The sequence below is a fragment of the Sturnira hondurensis genome, unplaced genomic scaffold, assembly GCF_014824575.4.
Source record: "Sturnira hondurensis isolate 20B ecotype Veracruz unplaced genomic scaffold, ASM1482457v3 Scaffold0014432, whole genome shotgun sequence".
NCBI lineage: Eukaryota > Metazoa > Chordata > Mammalia > Chiroptera > Phyllostomidae > Sturnira > Sturnira hondurensis.
The window spans coordinates 3,319,350-3,340,076 of NW_028087063.1; the positions used below are offsets into that span (position 1 = coordinate 3,319,350).

The window sequence follows — 20,727 nt, forward strand, 5'->3', positions numbered from 1 at the left end:
AGTATTTCCAAAACTTGTCTAATTATGAATACCCTACAATACTCCCCTTGATCACTGAGAAACACCTTGTCTAGAAAAGGGAACATATACAGCTACATGGACAAATCCAAGAGTGAAGCTCAAAGACTCAAGCATCCATGAGAAGACATTTACTGGGACAGAGAGACCCCAAATTGGAAGTTAAAGAGAGATCACAAGTCCAGGTGGGAGCTGGCCAGTACAGGCTAGATCATCACAATGTCCAGGGCAAAAACTGAATTCACAGACTTACAAGTGAAAACGGGATATAAAGAGAGGACCAGAAAATCCCACTACTAAACTAGCAATGAAGCAAGCGCAAGTGGAGATCCTTGTTTTCAACTAGCAAGCCCAATTCCTGTCTCTTGAAAAGATGAGGTATCACTGTCAGACTGGATACTGGACACTAGTAAAGGCCATACTGATGGCCTTTTTGATGTCTCTTACTGTACTATTCTGTAATACAATGACATCCGCAGGGCTGAGAAACCTGAACACCACTGATCTCACACTAAATAACACCAGATGGCTATAACTTTTTCCATTCTTGTCTGCTTTTAAAGTGTTCTGGTAGCTTTTCTTGTCATCAAGATGCTGAGGGATCACCTCTGGATACTTCCTTGCCTGCCTGCAGAGTAACTAGCTCTTCCTCCTCCTAAAGAGCTGTGGGTTTAGCTGTGGGTTTAATGCCCAGGCTTGTTAGAATTTAGGCGAAGTAAGAATCCAGGAGGAAAGAAGTGAGAGCACTGGGAGCAAAGGGTGTGAGGCTGAGATGCTTCATAAACATTTTAGAAAATGGAAGTGGTTATACTTATTTTGGTTGCTCACAGGCGTTGTTTTTAAATCTTTCCTCACTTGATGCTTTGTTCAAGATAGGCTAGATGGCCAAAAAGCTAAGTAGTAAATATAATATGGATGGTACTACCTTAATTAACAGGTGTTTCTCCTAAGGGTATCTAGGGTTCCTCTTTCTTTACCATCTATCAATAAGCGAAAAGCCAGATAGAGGGATGAGTAAGAAGCTGTTTTAATCAAGGAGAGTGTTTGCTCAAAATTCAATGACTTTAACAAATCACAGTTAAGGCAGAGAGATAAATCCTTTTATGTCCCTACAAGTCAATTCTACTTCATGATCAAAGGAGCGTAACTCCTGAGTGTGATTTATTCAATCTTTCCAAATTAGGTTTTACATGATTTATTAAAAGATTTTATTTATTTATTTTTAGAGGGAGGGGAAGGGAGGGAGAAAGAGAGAAACATCAATGTGTGGTTGCCTCTCACGTGGCCCCCACTGGGGACCTGGCCTGCAACCCTGCACATGCCCTGACTGGGAATCGAACTGGCAACCCTTTGGTTCACAGCCTGTGCTCAATCCACTGAGCTACACCAGCCAGGTCAGGTTGTACATGATTTAACACATTACTATAAAGAAAAATGTTTAATACCATACAAAAAGTATTTTCACATTTGTTCTGAATAACTAAATTAAACCCTGGCTATAATCTACCAAAATAAATATACCCCCCAAACCAACATTTATTTGTAAAAATTAGTTTATTTATTCTTACATGTTTAAACTTCAGTCACCTTCAAAGTACTTTCCATTTGATGCAACACATCTATCAAGACGTTTTTTCCACTGCTCAAAACAGTTTTTGAACTTGCCAATTTTAATGCCTTTTAGTGCTTCTGCTGTTTTTTGTTTCACCTCTTCCACATCAGCAAAACGTTTCCCTTTGAGGGCTTTTTTCATCCGCAGAAACAAACAAACAAACAAACAAACAAACAAACAAAAAGTGGCTGGGGGCGAGATTGGTTGAGTAGGGAGGGCAGGGCATGGGGGTCATGAGGTTTTTTGGTCAAAAACTACTGAACACTCAGCCCCATGTGGGCAGGTGTACTTGTAAATCACCCATCATGAAATGGGAAAACACAGTCTTCAGCCCTGACTGCTGTGGTTCAGTGGACTGAGTGCTGGCCTGTGAACTCTAGGGTCAGTGGTTCGACTCTCAGTCAGGACGCATGCCTGGGTTGCAGCCCAATAAGGACCATGTGAGAGGCAACCACATACTGATGTTTCTCTCTTTCTTTCTCCCTCTCTTCCCCTCTCTCTAAAAATAAATTTTAAAAAATATTTTAAAAAATTCACTGAAGCCAATACACACTCTCACAATGCCAGTAGGTAGACTGACACAGATGGGTTCCTAGAACATTCACTCAGTGGGGGAAGCCTGTTGTACAGCAAAGGAACCACCCTCCAGAAGATAATTCTGTTTTGGGGGGGTCCCCCTTATGCGAAGTTCATTTTTTAAGTTCAATTTTAAGATTTTCAAAAAATTTCATCCTGACTTATAATGTGAACTAAGATTTGAATAAATTATGCTCCTACAAATTAAAAAAAGAAAGCTCTCCAAATTCACACAAAATTAATTTTCCAATAATTATTTTTGAATGAGAATTTCAAATTACTGTTGAACGAGACTTCAACTTCCAGTATTATTTCTGTTTAATATATCAGAGACCTAATTTTGCTACTACTTTAGCTATTTTAATGTACATTCTGTGGTAAGGTAAAGTCATCTCTGAATTTTTACTTTTCTCAAAATAAAACTAAAAGAAAGTACTCTAAGAAGTATACATGGACAAACTACTATAGACATTATCTTGGCGATATAGATTATGCAAAATAAGTTTAATTCTTTATGGCCTGACTTTCTACAACCCTTCTTTTCTTTGAGATGGCAACTTCTTGGATATACCAGTGCCCAACTACCTCTGAAGAACTCAATTCATATACCTTCTGAAAGGGGCATGAATGTCCAATTAACTGTCAAGATGGAATATGTAGTCCCAAGACTCAAGGGAAAGGGAACTAAGTTGGGTTGAAAATCGCCACATTACGTTGTAAATGGTAAGAAGATGAGCCCCATCTCTGCTCAAACTCCACCTCTGTCACTTACTAGGCATAGGTCAAGTTACTTAACCTCTCTAAATCTCAGGGTTCTTGTCTGTAAAGTGGGGAGAATGGTAGTTACCTCTAATGGTACAGTTGCTCTGAGAATTAAGTTAGATGATGCATTTAAAAGACTTGCACAGTACCTAATAGAAAGCTAGCCGCCCGTACATTACAGCAGTTATTCTTATCATTATACGCTGAGCATGGGATAGATGCACAATCATAACACCATAGGGTGTTATTATTCCGAGGGTGTCTCATTCCCATTTTTGCATATGAGTAAAATGAGCTAGAGCAGTTAGGGAATTTTCCCCAACGTCACATCATTAGTAAGCGTCATGGCGCAGGCAATGTCACTCCAGAGCACAAACTCTGAAACATCTTACTATAGGCCTACTGATCCTTTGTCCCATAGGTTACAACTATACTCCCCTCGTTTATCACTTGCCTTTTAACTTCATGGCGTTCCCCACCTCAACCCACCGCTACATATACAAGGTTTTCATTTTTATGTTATTCAGATTTATCAGAATTTTTCCTTTATGGTGTTTAGTTTTCTTGCCATGCTTTATCATGCCCATTTCAACACATGAATATAACACGTCATTCTTGTTTTAGTGTCTCATCATTCTTTAATTTGCTGATCCACAGGGGTTTTATCTGTGTGTAAGATATGAGGGAGCAGTCTATCTTTTTTCTCCAAATAAACAGCCTTTTATCCTCTCACCATTTGATTGAATAGTTCAGTTTTCCTCACTGATTTGCATTGCTTCATATATTAGTATCACTACATATTTGAATTATTTTATGAACTCTGCATTACTTTATTAATTTATTTTTATTTTTATTTTTTTTCAGACTTAGACAAGAATTACACAAATAGCACAAAAAATCCCATATATCCTTCATCAGATTCACCAAATATTGGCATCTTACATAATCTCAGAGCAATTATGCATAAAGGGATACAATGTTCACATCTGGATGCTGAGATGAGAGAAATTTTCACATCTCTTTTTGTACTTTTTTCAATAAAAGCAGGTAATACATTTGATACACTTCAAAAACTACAGGTGGTAAATGCTATAGGCATTTGACTAAGAGACAGAAGTGTGTTGTAACGGTAATGTGAGGTTTCAGTTTAACCTCACAAAAATTCATGGAATATAAATAACTAGAAAAGAGACAAGCCAAAAATTTATAGGCAGGAAAGCATCATAAGCAAAAACAATAAAATAGGTGTAAGCATGGCTTGTGAGGATCACAGAGAGACTAGGGTTTAGAAAGGCGAATACTGGAGGGCAAAAATAAAGAGTTGAATAGATTGTGAAATGCCTTAATTGCCAGGCTAAGGAATGTTGAATACTGTCCTCTAAGCCAGAAAGGAGGCAAAGAAGAGCTGCAAGCAATGTACAGTGACTTTGTTATCCAACAGATCTTTATTTAGTGCCTACTGTATGCCAGGTACTGTTTTGTTCTAGGAAGAGGGAATAAGATGATAAAAGTCATTATAAAGGAACATTAGAGTGATGTTTTATGAAGATTTGTGGGTCACAGAATTAAATGGGGTTGGGTGATAAAGTAAGACATCACTGAAGAGGCAGAATTTGAGCTAAACCTTGAGCATCTTAAGTCAGGTAGAAAGATGATGGCAAGGCATTTTAGATAAAAGACAAAGGAAAAGAGGATGATGGAATAGAAGCACATGTGATCATGGGTTGTTTGGAAACTGAGAGGACCTGTTTGCCTGGAACAAAGTTACACCAGTGGAAAACCATACGATTGGCTCTGTGAACAGTTACCCAATTTCAAAGGCTCTTGAAAGTCAGACCCAGAAGTTATCCTTCTATAATCTACCTAAATGAACCTGTAGACATTGAAAAGCTATCAAAAGTTACTGAAGTCAGAATGACCTGATAAAAGTCATGTTTTGGTAAGACAGAAGAGTATAGTAAAACTATTTTTAAAAATGGTGGGGGTGGAATTAAAGGATAAGGACAGAAGACCATTTAGGACATTACTGTTACACAGTCCAGACAGAGAGGAAGAGGGCCTGACTTTGACAGACAGCTGAAGGGATGGGGATGAGAGTACTGTAAAGGCCGCATCCACAGGTCTCAGGGACTAACTAGATGCCCTGGAGAAAAATGAATCATCCACCAGGCACATATTCAAAGGAGACACTGGTAGGGGTGGGTGGCAATGGGTGCATGGGCTTCAAGATTATAGGTTTATACAGAACTGAAAAAAAGCACATAGTCTGGGTACCCACTTAACATATTAAATTACATAAGAATTATCTGCTAGGTTGATTCAGGAAATATAACCTATTTATAAAATAATAACTCTTAAATCATTGTCAGAAAAAATCATTATATCACTTTTCTTCAAATTACCCTTAGTTATTTCTGTAGGGGGATCTTATGTGACAGCAGATTTACTCTAGTGGGCCGTCACTAACAATCCATGTTACAGAATATGAAATAAAACCATGACATCACCAGGGCTTACCAATTTAAATCAAAGCTTCTTACTCAAAAATACTCATGGCAACCTAGAAACTAGTAAGTATTGAGAGATGGGAGCTTCTTTACTCTGTTCTGCTATACAGCACATAGTAAATCATGTAACTAATCTCCAAGAACAGTGAAAAAAATTTAAGAAATTTTAAAGAAATTATGCATCAACGGCATAATCTATGGCAGCATCATGCTAGGTGCTGTGCACAAGTTGTTATGGTTATCTCAAAACAACCCTGGGAAGAGCTGTGTCCCCATTTTACAGAGAAGGAAGCAGTCACTGAGAGGTTAATTTGCTATTGTGATGTGGCTACAGTTGTGCAGTCTGGATTTTATCCATGGCTGCTATTTCAGCCACAGCAACTACTTTGAAGTTATGGATTCAGATTTGGAAGGGACCTTGAAAAGTCCTTGCCCTACTTCTCGACAGGCTCACAATAATACCAGGATGAAAATAAGGATCTATCTTATTTCAAGTGTAGGTTCAAAACCACACAAGGATCAAGCACAATTCTCTGTAACACCCAGCAAGAACTGCTGTTTGAGCCTCCTCTGTGCAGGAAGCAGTCAAGCTTTCTTCTCTAACCCGTGTTTCCTATTCACCTCCAGATATAAAACTGACAGGGCGGTGCAGGCTAATTACCAGGAAAATAAAAGCAGTTACTCGGTCATAGTGTGTTCCATCACACCTAAACATGCGGTGTTTTCGTTCTTTCTCCTGTGAAACAACAGACTTTTCATAGTCCCAATACAGAAAGTAGGACTAACACTCAAATGTTTTAGGAAAGAAGAAAAAACATTTTCCTCAAGCAGGAATCAGAACCAGTGGTTAACACAAGTTATATTGCAGAACAGTATTTTCCCCCTATATTACTCAGAAAGGACATTGTGTTGACAATTGTAAAAAATATGTCAAATGAAGAAAATTTAAAGTATTTAAGATATTAACCAAAGTATCCATCTTCTTCCTCCTTTTGACTGCAATATTGCAGACTTGCCATGATGATACCTTTTATTCTAAGCCCAGATTTTTACTTCTTTACAGCTTTTGCTCCTTAAGCTAAAAATTCTCTCATTCTTGGTACAATAAATTTTTTGCTAAGTAATTAAAAAACGATTGTGTTCAAACCTTTTGAGATCGTTGGTTTTATGCTGTCTAATTCAGAAGTTGGTTTCTAAAACTTCAAATTTAGCACCTCAAGGAAGAATGGTATCTATGGCATGCTTTAAAATGTTTTGAAATGAAGTGATGGGCATTTAAAAATAGAATTCAGGGAGCACACAGCTTCCCTCCCATCTTTTTTCACTGGGGGAGGAGAATGACGCATCTGTGTTATGCTGCCAGAACACTGTGGCTGTGATTCTACTGAGCTTCAGAATGGAGGGGAGCCACAAAGACCACTCATAATCACAGCATCGCTGCCACAGACGTGCAGGCAGCTTCCAGCAGACACACTCACGTTAGAAACAGAAATGACTGGAACACCCCCTAACACCTTGCCACCAGGGCCCCTCCCTTTCCTACTCCCACCCCTTACAACTGTGAACATTCTACGTCACCCTCCCATCGGGGGCCCTGCCCAACTACCTGCCAGAGCTTTGGTACAGCACCAGTGCCCTCCCCCAGGATCACTCGGAGGGAGGCTTTGGCTAAATTCCACACTTCAAGAACATCCAGGAATCGGAGGAACAGAGAGAGAATGTAAAACTTTGTGGGCTACCCTTAAAGCCTTATATCCATCCATAATTTTTTTCCTTCTAAGAAAAGTCATATCAGAATTGGAATAACTAGCCTGAAAATGAAATTTGGAACATAAAACAATCCCTTACTAGTTGTAGGAATTATCTTTTTGAAAATTAGATCTCGTAAAGCTGGTAAACCCGGGATAAGAGAGTTAGAGGGGAAAGCACACAGTGAGAATAGCTTTAAATATACAGGGTGGGGCAAAAGTAGGTTTACAGTTGTGCATACACAAAACAGAGTTTATTCCTGTATTATTATTTACTAATTATTGTATTATTTTCCATACAAAAAACTGTAAACCTACTTTTGCCCCACCCTGTAGTTTTTAAACTTTAAAGTAAATAAATGTTCTGAAAACCACCTGCTTCCAAAACAAACCAATTTCATCATTGTAAACACTTGCCATTGATGGAAGGAACTACTTTCTTAGGACACAGTTTCCAACACTCAAGAAACATTGCTGCTGTGTCAAGATCCAGTTAGGGAGACACTACAAAGTTTAGTCAATGGCACACACTCCCTTTAAAATTGCTCAGATTAGCAGTTACAGGCTTTAACTACGTTGTGGAAGTCAGGAAGACAGACCACCAGGTCACCTCTCAGGGAAGGACTTGCTGCTCAGCTGCAGGAAAGGTGGCCAGCGAAAAGCTTCCCGCTGTTGGCTCCCTCAGGCTCTGACTCACCTGCTGACGGCCACCTCGCCCAGGGCTATGTCCTTTCCTGAGCAGTCTGCACTGAGCCAAGAAGGCAACACTTGCCCAGAGCTCCTCACCAGGTGGGCCTGAGCTCTGTCAGGCCCAAATCACAGCTACACTTCTCCCTTGACCCAAAGCCACCGCCTCCCTGCTTCCTGTCACAGTAAATGTCTCGCACCCCAAACTCTGTCTCGGTGTCTACTTCCAGAGAACGGAGTCTGCAACACGCCCTTTTCATTTACATTCTCTCTTGCTCCACTTTCCACAAATATCAGAAAAATGCCTGTGTATACCCATTTTCTGGAATTATTATGATACTTAAAAGCACACTTTTCGGGGTCTATGACTTCACTTTAATGAAAGAAAGGAATATAAGTAGATTTTTCTCACAATCATTGTTAAGAGGTTTCTTTTCTCCATGAAGATTAAACTATAGCTTGCCTATAAAATTCTAAATATAAAATGGCATTCATGCATAAATGTATTCATCCAATATTTTTCAAACTGAGTACATTCTAAACACCGGGCGCAGGTGAAAAGGCAGTGCAAAAAGCTGTCACTCTTAAGAAGTTCGCATTCTAGTGGTTCTGGTCAGAAATTAATAGAACGCCAGGGTCTGTGAAGAAACACAAAGTGGGGTGAGGACTAGAGAATGACTGGAGCGGCGTCTATTACTTCAAAACCACAGGTGGAGTGGGACTGTACTCAGGTCCCTGTGCTCCATACACCGCTGGGCTGGCACAGTGACACGCGCGAGGACACTTAGGACATCAACTTCCTAGACAGCACACATCACTCCTGTTCTAGTGAAGACTTCGTCACATTCAACTTTACTAAAATAGTGTTTCTCCTGCCCTGTGAGTCCACCTGCTTCACGTAACACAAAGTCTGAGATCTATGTTACTAATCTGACAGCAATTCTGTCTTGGAGAGAGAGCAGCCTGAGCCATCATGAACTAGGGTCAGATACAGCTGTCTCAGACGGATGGCTTTATGGGCAACATCAAAAGCTTGCCAGACTTTTTAAAATAGGAAGAGGTTTTCTGTCTCATTAGTATTTCATGGCTGACCACTCTCAAACACCTGGTGTTCAGACTTCCTCTCGTGACAATGCAACCATACATAGTCTTAGTTTGAAAGGGTATATGTTTTACAATCTTTATCCAAAGGGTAAAACTCATAGATAATTAATTTATAAAGGTTCAGGTAGGGGGAAAGCCCTTCCTTATATAGCTTAATAGAAGTGAAAAAATTAAAATCAGGACCAAGAGGGACTTACGAGTGGCGGTGGAGACAAATTAAATTACTTTGCTCCCAACATTTCCATTGAAACGACTTGGTCCAAAGGGAACCCCGTAAAGTAGCCTTTACATCATCAATATAAGAACGAGTAACACAAACGCCAGTTCCTTTCTGAGAATAACTGCATATGCATCTCTACTTTTCTTTTCTTCCGCACACTTTAGGAGAACTTTGCCATCATCACCTTCAACACACACAGGAACACCAAGTGCCACTATGTCCTTGCTTAAGTCAGGAATCAAACCATACTTACCGCATTGAACTCTTGTTATGGTGTAAAGGGGAAAAAAACAACAGACTTGAGAGTCTGAAGAAGCTGAGTTCAAATTTAGCTTCCATAATTTGTTAGCTTTTTAAAAGATTAACTGTCCTAAGGTTATAAATGTCAGTTTTTGTATCTGAAATGGAGACAACACCTATCCAATTAGCCCACAAGGTCAGTAAAGTATGTGTTTTAAAGTACTTTGAACGATTCAGAAGATATCAGCCAAGTAGGTGGAAGCTGAGCCCACTGGCTCGTGCCCCCAGCACGAATTTTCGGCTATCTTCCGAAAAGTGACCCGAACAATCAACAGCATCTCAGCTGACATAAATTTTTGAAGCCAAGGAGTAGAGAGGATGCTTTGCACCATCTGCATCTCTACTCTACAACAGTATACAAGACATTGTGGGTGGTGTGACTCTCAGTCAGGCGGCCATAGGGAAGAGCCCACCCAAGAATGATGGAACAGAAACCAAAACCCAATTACCACAGAGGGTCTACATAAATGGCATAAAGGGCATCCTGAGAGCATCCAACTCCGGAGATCAAGGAGACTGTACCACTGAGTGCTACAGGTCTCCTACCACAGAAAGCCAACCACGAAGACAGGGAGTCAAAACAGATCAATCTAATATGCAGACACAAGATGTCACCTAAAATAGGGAGACAAAGAAACCACCCTCAATTGAAAGAAAAGGAGGAATACCCCAAAAGAATGCTAAATGAAATTAAGGCAAGCGATGTATCAGGCATAGAGTTCAACATAATGGTTATAAGGATGCTCAAGAAACTCAGGGAGAACTACAGGGAACTCTATGGAAACTACATCAGCATGAAAAAGGACATAGAAACTATGAATAAGAACCAGAAGGAAATACAGAACACAATATCTGAACTGAAAAATATACTAGAAGAAATTAAAAGCAGGCTAGATGAAGCAAAGGATTAAATCAGCAAGTTGGAGGACAAGGTAGAAAAAAAAAAACACCTAGGCAGAGCAACAAAATGAACAAAGGAAAAAAAGATAGTTTAAGGGAGCTGCAGGACAACATGAAATGTAATCATATCCACATCAGAGGAACAACAGGGGGAGAAGAAAAGGAGGAAGGCATAGAAAATCTGTTTGAAAAAGTAAGGGCTATGACTTCTAGGACTTTTGGATAAGATCGAGTGAATAATGGCCGAAAACTTCCCTAACTTGGTGAGGGAAAAAGTCATGCAAGTCCAGGAAGCACAGAAGATCTCTATTTTATTCATTCATTCATTCATTCATTTGGTATCTTCTGTGTTACACTATAGAGACAATAAAAAATGATAGTTATCCCTGTTATCAGAAAGGGGAATTTGGAGGGAGATACGGTTTTGGTTTCTACCAATATTTCTTCAGGACTTCCTAGACGCCAGATATTGTTCTAAACACTATACACATAGTAACTGTTTTAATCTGTAAAAACCCTGTGAAAAAGTTAGTATTTTAATCCTCATTTTACAGTTAAGAAAGATAAGCACAAGAAGCATGGAAACCTGTGCAAGGTCAGACACCTAGTAAGCATTAAAAATATTAGAGTCAACTCACAGATTCAGGCAAGTTAGCCGCATCACTGTTATGCTGTACCTCAAGTGGGCAGAAAAAACACATATACCATTTATAATAACTAATGCTGACTAAAATACTAAAGTAGGAAATGATAAATGAAAAGATTATCCTGGGGTGAAGTCACCAAGGAAGTCTTTATGATATGAACCCAAAACTAGATTCAAATTTATTTGAAAAGTTTAGACCAAAAAAAACGCCCCCCCCAAATCGTATTATTTTGCTTTCAGTGTGTACTTTTTTGAGCATGAGATAGGTACCACCTTACTGAAATATCACATATATTAAAAAATACAAAAATCCCATATTAACTTGTGAAATATCTCATTCAGTGGGTTCCCTTTTACAGACTAGATTTACTGTATTTTGCTGTGTATAATGCATTTTTTTTGCCCAAACTTTTGAGTGAAAGAAAAATAAGGGTGCACACTACACATGGGTAGTATATAAATGTTCTCAATTCTTTTATTTATGCTTATGCATGAAAAGTATAACTCCTTTAAAATTTTTGTATAATATAAAAAGTTATAAAATTCCTTTATAATACAAAAAACAAGTATCTAAATATAGATAAATAAAAATTGAATTAGAAAATTAAAAGAAAGATTTTTTTCCTGTTTGGGCCATAAATGTGGGTGTGTATTATACATGGGAGTACATGACGTGGCAAAATACTGTATTTCCTAATTGAAACAGAGCAAAAATTGACTTACAGCAATGCCTGACTGCCTATCCACATACCAATCTTAATATAATCTATTTATTTCAAAGAACTGTCATTTAATTTAATTACCATTTAATTGCCATTATCCCATGATCAAGACCACTGAACATTTCAGCACAGGCCCATTATTAAGAAAAATAAATTGAAATCAAATGATACACTGATGTCTGTCCAGAAAGTATCTAGCCATGTAGTATGAAAGATAGAGACATTTACTGAAGAAGACCCAAGATACAAGAAACACTGTATATAGGACAATGACACCTCAGTCCCCTTCAAAGTAGGCACCTTGGAACCTCACACAGTTCTCCCAGCATCTCTTCCACTCTTCAAAATGCTCTGCAAAATCCTTTGTTGGAATCACCATCAGCGGCCCAGTTGTATTTTCCTAAATTTCATCAAAGTCCTGAAATCTCTTCCCTTTCAAAGGTGATTTGAGTTTGGGAAAAGCCAGAAGTCACAGGGCACCAAATCTGGTCTGTAGTGGGGCTGAGTCACCTGGGTGATTTGATGTTTTGCCAAAAAACTCTGTATGAGACATGATGCATGAACAGGTGCGTTGTCACAATGAACCAGCTATAGTTGCCCATAGCTGTGGTCGTTTTCATTGCACTGCATCTCTCAACTGACAAAGAACATTGAGGTTATACTTATTGTCTGGCCAAGAGGGGCGTACTTGTGATGACAACACCTTCTTAATCAAAAAACACAGTTAACGTGATCTTGATCTTATTGCAACTTCTCTGAGCCTGCTTTGGGTGTGCAGAACCAGGGGACTTCCATTCGGACGACTGGACCTTCGTTTCGGGATCACAGCTGTAGATCCACAATTCCTCTCTGGTTATGATCTTCTTGAGGAAATCTGGTTCATTGTTTGAATCAAGTCATTAGCAACTGCATGATGTTCCTTCTGTTCTGGTAGCAGAAGCCATGGAACAATTTTGCTATGACATGTTTCAGGCCATGGTCCTATGTCCAAATCTCGGAAACAGTAGTTTTTGGAATTCCCAGATCAGCTTCAAGTTCTCGCACTGTCAGTCGGCAATCTTTGTTGACTGAGGCCACACACATTCAATATTCTCAGGTGTTCTGCTTGTTGCAGGCCTTCCAGAACATGGATCACTTTCAACAGATTTTTGACCCTTTTTGAAGTGTTTGTGCCATTTTTACTTGCACTGTACTCACTGCATCAACCTTGAAAGCCTTCTGAATCACTGAATAGTTTCTGTGGAGTAATGTTCAAGCTTAATGCAAAATATGATGCAGATTCATGCTCTACTCACTCGGTTACTTTGAAGGCCATGGCAACACAGTACACATGCTCACTCAATGGCGTCTACCAGCCCCAGTGACTGGTATAGTGAAGTTGTCATTGTTACACATGCACATTCTAGTCTACTCTCTTTGGCTGCCAGGTTACATCAATGCTGCACAAACTGTTTTTGTTATATTGACAATGGCTGGAGCTTTTCTGGACAGACCTTGTATGTGTTTCCAAAATAAAAAATGACATAAGGCAGGGGTCCAAACTCATTTTTACTGGGGGGCCACATCAGCTTTTCAGCTACCTTCAAAGGGCTGAATGTAGAGCTCCTTGCCCCTAGTTAAGGAGTAGTTACATTTATACAGTCCTAAAATGACAGTAGACCCTTTGAAGGCAACCACGAGGCTGATGTGGTCCCAAGTGAAAATGAGTTTAATACCTCTGACATAAGGCAAATAAATTATTTTCAGTTTCCAGAGAAGCATTGTGCTAATTTTCCATGGTACAGACAGGAGGCCGACTGCCCTACTTGCACCCTTGAATTTTCATATTTACTATTTCAGTTTATATCTAGGAAAGCAATTTTGAAATCAACTTTTCAAATGACACACTAAGCAGTGGCCAACAATGGTTTGTACTTGTTTCAATTTCCAGCAGAAAAAGTGCACCGATTGCTTGGTGGTCCTGTGTATATACCACGCCACTTACCATGCGATAGGTCTGGGCTTTTAGAACATTAAGATCAATAAAATTTTCTTCGTTGTCTGTCTCTTCTTCCTTAGAAAAATAAGAGTTTTAAAAGTTAATAGTTATAAAAAGGTACCATTTAAAAATGTATTTACAACTTTCACATATACAAGTTCTATACAAAGACTAATGCAGGAAAGGGTATTTGAAAGCCCAGTAATGCATGTAAACTTATTAGCAGCTCATCTGTTTCTGAGGTTTTGATGGTGCCATTTAAAATAGGCCTTTTTTAGTAGTCACTGAAAGAAGGTGGTAGGGGGAAGGGAAGGAGGGAGGTGCAATCACTGTCGATCTACAGATAAACATAAAAACAAGAAACAGTCCCAAGTGACATATCTGAAATAGTGGAGAACGTTAACAGAAATTTTGAATAACATGACTAAGATAAACAAAAATGAGAGGCCGACAGACAGAATATTCTAGAGACCAATCACATTAATGAATATTTTTGATATTTCATCTTTTATGTTGACGTTTAATCACTTAAGTCACCAGTAGTGCCTGGCCCATGGCTCCTAAATCTATTTAAAGATGTGAGATATACAGATTTAGGACATTAACTTTGTATCTTAGGTATTACCTACCTAAAAAAGCAGTTCAGGTGGATTCCAAGTTGGTCCTGAACCCTGGACCAACTGCTGTGGAGGGCAGGGTCAGAAGTGACCCTTGCAAAGGTAATCCTTTTCCCAACAGAAAGTAAATAAGGAGTCTGAGCAGGTTCTATAAGCAGGTAGGACAAAACATGAGCTCCCCCTTCTCTTAAAATGTTTTTGTGGTGATGAGTGACATAGTGGGTGAAATACACTTAACAAGAATATTGGAAGCTTAAGGATATTGCAATAAAGCCAACAAGGCTTGGTCCTCAATTCTTGTAAAGAAAAAAATTGGTGGGTGTTGTTTGGTGGACACTTCTACGTGTTGAGCTAAACAAAAGCAGCGGATAATGCTCAAGGGTAATGCTCATTTTCAAGAACTTAAAAGTATGTAAGACAGTGGTCCTCCAGAGGTCGTTCTGAGACGAGCGTCATCATCATGACGTGAACGCCTGTGAGAAGGCCAAGTCTACGGCTCCATTCTACATCCACTCAGAACCTCTGGCGGTGGGGCCGCTAAAGCAGGATGTGAGAACTATGCTAATACTTGGGACTAGAGAGATTTTAGTAAAGTATAAAACAATATAAACGCAGTTTTCTTCCACACGCTCGAGTGATGTTTACTCTTCTAGGGAGAGGGAAGTGGGGCATAGAGATGCAGACAAAACTGATCTGTTTACATCTTAAATCCTAAGCCTATATGCCGACACACATCTTTGAAAAGTGGCCCGGTCTATTCCGTGTTTGCACTAATGACAGTCTACTTAACAAGGAGAGTAAATGACTGAAATGCCAATGACTGAAAATGCTCATGGGAGAAAAGACGAGTTTATAATGCTTTGCGATAACCTACTGAGTACTTGTTTACATATGTGATCAATAAATACTTGTTGAATTGTACTGGATTGAACATTAATAGGTAGAAAGCTTTCACAGAAGATATTAGGATAAGAATTTAAGTTACTAAACATTAGAGAGCATTCAAAAGGAATTTGAATACAAACAGACTCAGAGGAAAAGGCTTTAAAATAAATTGAGAATTCTAATCTCAGTAATTTAGAAGGCACTCAACAATTTCCTATCATTTCTTTGCCTTATATGCATCCTCATAATTCTGTTACTGTCAATTACTAAGGACATGATTAAATACAGTGGATGAGAATACTATGTCAGGACCAGTACTTACTTTTTTTTTTGGACAGTTATTATTGTATCCTATCACGATTTGGCAAGTCTAAAACTGAAGGTTTCTAGTTTCTAGCTGATTATAGCAGAATTTTGTCAGAAATTATCTTTATCATCCATCCTTAAGCCACTCTACAAACTTTGGCAACAAAATGAAGTAATATCTAATCATCCAAATGCTTTTTGGCATTGATCCAGTTCTCCTTAGTCTGAGCAATGGGAGAGGTAAGAGGTCCCCATAGAATACAATGACAATAAGAAAAGAAAGGAGGGAAAAAATCCTCCAGAGACATGACTAAGGGAAATAGTAGCTTCAGAAGCAAACCTGTGAGGAAGGCCTTTGAGCTTGGTGCTATGGCAATAGATGGTGTCTACCTCACAGTTGGGAAGAAATGTGCGATGAGGCTGCTTTCTAGTTTATTTCTCTAATTTACATGCCTCATAATGCTGCTTTAAACTTTAAAGTGTTCTCAGAAAAAAATTAGCTATGATTTCTAAAAGTTATACAGCAATATGCTGACAGATGATTTTGTGGCCAAATATTTAATAAACACCTACTGTGCACCATGCCCTGAACAATAAACTGGAGATGAAAAAAAGCACAAAATTGTTTCTGCCTTTATAGGGTCATTTTTCTGACTAGTATGTTTTTATACTTTTTTTCCGAACTGGCAGTTCCAAGTTATATCCCATTAAAGGTAAATGTTGATGCATTGGGACCAGATATCTGTCAATAAACTAGTAACTAATAAACAGCTATTATAAAGACAAGATGAGAAATATACCTGCGTAAAAAAAAAATGAAGTGAACACCTGGGAAAATGTGAGATCTTAAAATTTTCTGAGCCTGAGTGGAAAGATCTATCACACAAAGAATAACGTCTAACCTCCTAAAATGCCCCAAATGGTAAGTACCTAGTCTATCTTCCCAGTTCATCTTAAGCCACCTTCCCCCTCACTCAGATCTGGCCACAAGGGTTTTTTCTCAGTTCCTTGATCATGCTAAGTTCCTTTCTGCCTCAAGCTTCTGTACCACCAGGGTCTTACCCACTGTCTGCTACATAACAGGGGCTCAATAAACACATGTAGAATGAATGAATATATTTTTACATTAATTTTTAAAATGCATTCTATCAAAAAAGAATCTTTCAAATTGATTAGTTTTACAATGGTCTTTTTCCTTCAGTAAAACATGTTAAATATTTAAAAATACAAAGCACAGAAAAAAATTATTTATAATCCTGCTACCTATATATAACTAATGTTAACATATTAACATTATTTTTTTTTTGCACATCTCGGATACCTGAGTTTATGCATATTGTATGTTACCATGCCCATGTCACTAACATTTTTCCTTAAACAATTTTTTTCACTTAAATAGTATTTATTTATTAGAAAAACATATATTTGGTTTGTGATATAGTCCTACTCTGAAGAAGTATTTCATTTCACATGATTTTAAAACCTAGTAATCTGACAATATGTACACAGTGGTATATATTTGGTGTAGGGGGCACAGTGGGTTTTTAAAAATATTTTTAATTATAGTTGACAAGCAATATTGTATTAGTTTCAGATGACTGACATAGTGATTCAACATTTATATACTTTAAGAAGTGATCACCATAGTTAGTCTAGGAATCATCTGTCACCATATATATTTATGATATTATTCACTATATTCCTTATATTGTACACTACATCCTTGTAACTTATAAATGTAACCATGTACTTCTTACAAACAACTATTAAAAAACAATTTTTCATGGATATACCATAACCTACTACTTGAATATAGCCTAAGTTCTTTAATGGTTATTTTCAGCACTTGCTATAAAACAATGAAGTGATTAATGTCTTTGTACCATATAGTAGCTTAATAGATTACTTTAAGCTGAAATATAGTATATACTTATTCTACATTAATTTTTAAAATCACTTGGAAAATTTAACTGACTTATGAGAGTAAAATACACTGCCATCTTGAGTGCAGACCACAGCTACACTTCCTAACACGCCACGGTTACTCCACCTCTGGCTCTGAGAAGGAGCTCTGTGTTCCTGCCCCTTTACTAGTCTAATGTGTTGTTGAGACTCGATCACTTACACCATTGATAGAACGTGAAGAGTGAAACAAAGCTCAGATGCTGCCAAACAATTTAAATAATACTGATGTTTACAAGTATTTTTAAAGTTCCTGCACTTAAAATTTTTAAGTTTTAAAATTAGTATTTGTCCTCAATTTGGAAGCATAATGTAGTACCTGAGAAATGAATGGCATTCTTATGAAGCAGAATGTATTAATCCTAAATTCTACTACTCTGTTTTAAATTGTTTATTATTTATGACTACTTAAGGTCATGAATAGTTGTTAATGAAATGTTTACTCGTACAAGCAGCAGTCTCCCACCTCCTGCCCACAATTTAAGAACCTCCGCTGAAATCCAAACCTCAATCACTATAGAACATGAGCATTAACTTAACTGAAGGTTTAAACAACTGGTACTCTAAAAACTTTTAATCTCTAGAATATTGTAATAAATTATATTCCAGAAAATGGAAAGCTAGGAGAATTAAAAGAAGGAAAAAATCCACAGGTGAAAATGAACAATAAATTTGGTAACACTCATACCACAAATTCTTCATCCACTTTATTTAACATTAATTCTGCATCATCTTCTGGAACAGTTTCTTCTTCTAATTCTTCCACTGGATACGTTGGTCTAAGAGAATGAAGCTTAATATGAGATGAGAGTTGAAAACAAAACAAAACATTTTGGTAGGACAAAAGCTATGTATGAGATGAATACTAAGGATCTCCTCTACAACAGGTCTTATCTTGTTCCATCCCTCTTCCATGATCACTGTTAAATATTTCATGTATTCTTGATACTTTCTGTATAAAGAAGCAAAAATGTCTATCTCCAAATTTAAAGAACAAATTCACATAAATAGGGTAATATCATGCATATTACCCTATATACTTTCTTCACTTACTAATATACCACATTTAAGTACCTATACACATATCTCTCCCCTCTCTATCACCTGCACGCATTACATTTAACAGCAATCCCATGATATTACTTAACTAGTAACCTACGGCTGAACATCGAGGTTATTTCTAGTTTTTTTACTAGACAATATTGCAGAGGTCGTCATCAAATATCTATCGTTATGTACACTATTACAACGGCTGGTTCAAGAACTCTGTACATTTTATCGTTTTGCTAGATATCACCAAAACCAACTTCTATTATGTTATACTTCCAACAACACTGACTCCGTTTCTACATATTCACCAATATGGTAAACAAACTTTAATCTTTGCCAATCACTTAAGTGAAAACTTCTCATTCTTGTTTTAATGGTATTTCCTTCACATGAAATTGGTTGAATACCTTTTCATATTTTAATTGATTATTTGTCTTTCTTTTTCAGGAAAAGGACTATTTATGTTCTTTGGCATCCTGTATATTAAGAAAATAAATTGGCCTAACCTGTGCTAAAAATAATTTCCAAGTTTATTACTTATAATCTTGGCTATTCAGGACTGTTACAATTTTTACAACATTGATTTTACAACCTTTTCATGCATCAATCGTAATTTGAACATCATACAACATATCCCACACCCCCTTGGTTTTTAGTACTACTACAGTCTCATTTCTCATATTGGTATCTTTCATCAATCCAAAATTTATTTCTGTAGAAGTAATAAGAAGAGCTCTGGCTTTATTCTAATTACCAAAATCTACTCAGAGGTCCTAACACTAAGTATTGAACAATCAATCCTCCATCAAAATTAAGACCGTGGATTTCTGACCAAGATGGAGGCGTTGGCAGACACACTGTACTTCCCCGCACAACTAAAAGAAGGACAAAAAATTTAAAAACAAAAAACAACCAGAACTGACATAAAATTGAACTGTATGGAAGCCCAACTCCCAAGGAGTTAAAGAAAAAGCATTCATCCAGACGGGTAGGGGGGTGGAGACAGGCAGCCAGACAGGGAGAGGATGGGTGGCAAGGCAGTGGCTGGAGGACTGGGGAGGGCAAGGTGGATTGCAGACTGGGTGGGCCCACATTCACGTGCAGATAAACCGAGAGGAACAACTGGGGAGCGAGACAGACTGAGCAACCCAGGGTTAGTGTGGAGAAATAAAGTCTCAAAGCCTCTGAATGAAACACCTATGGGAGTTGAGGAGGTGGGAGAAACTCCCAGCCTCACAGGACAGTCCACTGGCAAGACCCACAGGGTCCTAGAATATACACAAACCTACCCACCCAGGAATCAGCACCAGAAGGGCCCAATTTGCTTGTGAGTAGTGGGGGAAGTGACTGAAAACTGGCAGAGAGGGGAGCAGGCGGCACTCTTCCCTCTCGACCTCTCCCCCAGATAGTGTCAGAACACAGTGACTTGGGTTGCCCCACCCTGGTAAACGCTTAAGGCTCTGCCCCTTACTACATAACAGGTCCGCTGAGATTAAAAAAAAAAAGCCCCAATTAAAGAACAGATCAAAGCTACAGAAAAAATACAACTAAGCAATGAAGAGATAATAGCCAACCTATCAGATGCACAGTTCAAAACACTGGCAATCAGGATGCCGAGACAATTGGTTGAATATGGTTGTAAATTAGAGGGAAAAATGAAGGCTATGCTAAATGAAATAAAGGAAAATGCACAGGGAACCAACAGTGACAGGAAGGAAACTGGGACTCAAATCAGTGGTGTGGACCACAAGGAAGAAAGAAACATTCAACCAGAACAGAATGAGGAAACAAGAATTCAAATGAGGAGAGGCTTAGGAACCTTCAGGACATCCTTAAATGTTCCAACATCTGAATCATAGGGGTATCAGAAGGAGAAGAGGAAGAGCAAGGAATGGAAAACTTATTTGAAAAAATAATAAAGGAAAAGTTCTCCAATCTGGTAAAGGAAATAGGCTTCCAGGGAGCTCAGAGAGTCCCAAAGAAGTCAGACACAAGGAAGCACACACTAAGGCATATCATAATTACATTACCCACGATTAAAGAGGAGAGGAGACAGTTACCTACAAAGGAGTCCCCGTAAGATTACCAGCTGATTTCTGATAAGAAACATTGCACACAAGAAGGGGC

The 20,727-nt window shown here is 38.3% G+C and overlaps 1 protein-coding gene across 2 annotated transcripts in view; it reads right to left on the reverse strand.

Moving 5' to 3' along the window:
• Positions 1–20,727, reverse strand: part of IFT57 (intraflagellar transport 57) — a 69,645-nt gene that overhangs the window by 36,227 nt on the left and 12,691 nt on the right. For both annotated transcript variants that reach the window (XM_037063351.1, XM_037063349.1), the window contains exons 4-5: positions 18,239–18,329; positions 13,787–13,855 (exon numbers count right to left, since the gene is read on the reverse strand). In XM_037063351.1, the coding sequence (XP_036919246.1) occupies positions 13,787–13,855; positions 18,239–18,329 (160 nt within the window). The remainder of the gene's footprint in view (positions 1–13,786; positions 13,856–18,238; positions 18,330–20,727) is intronic.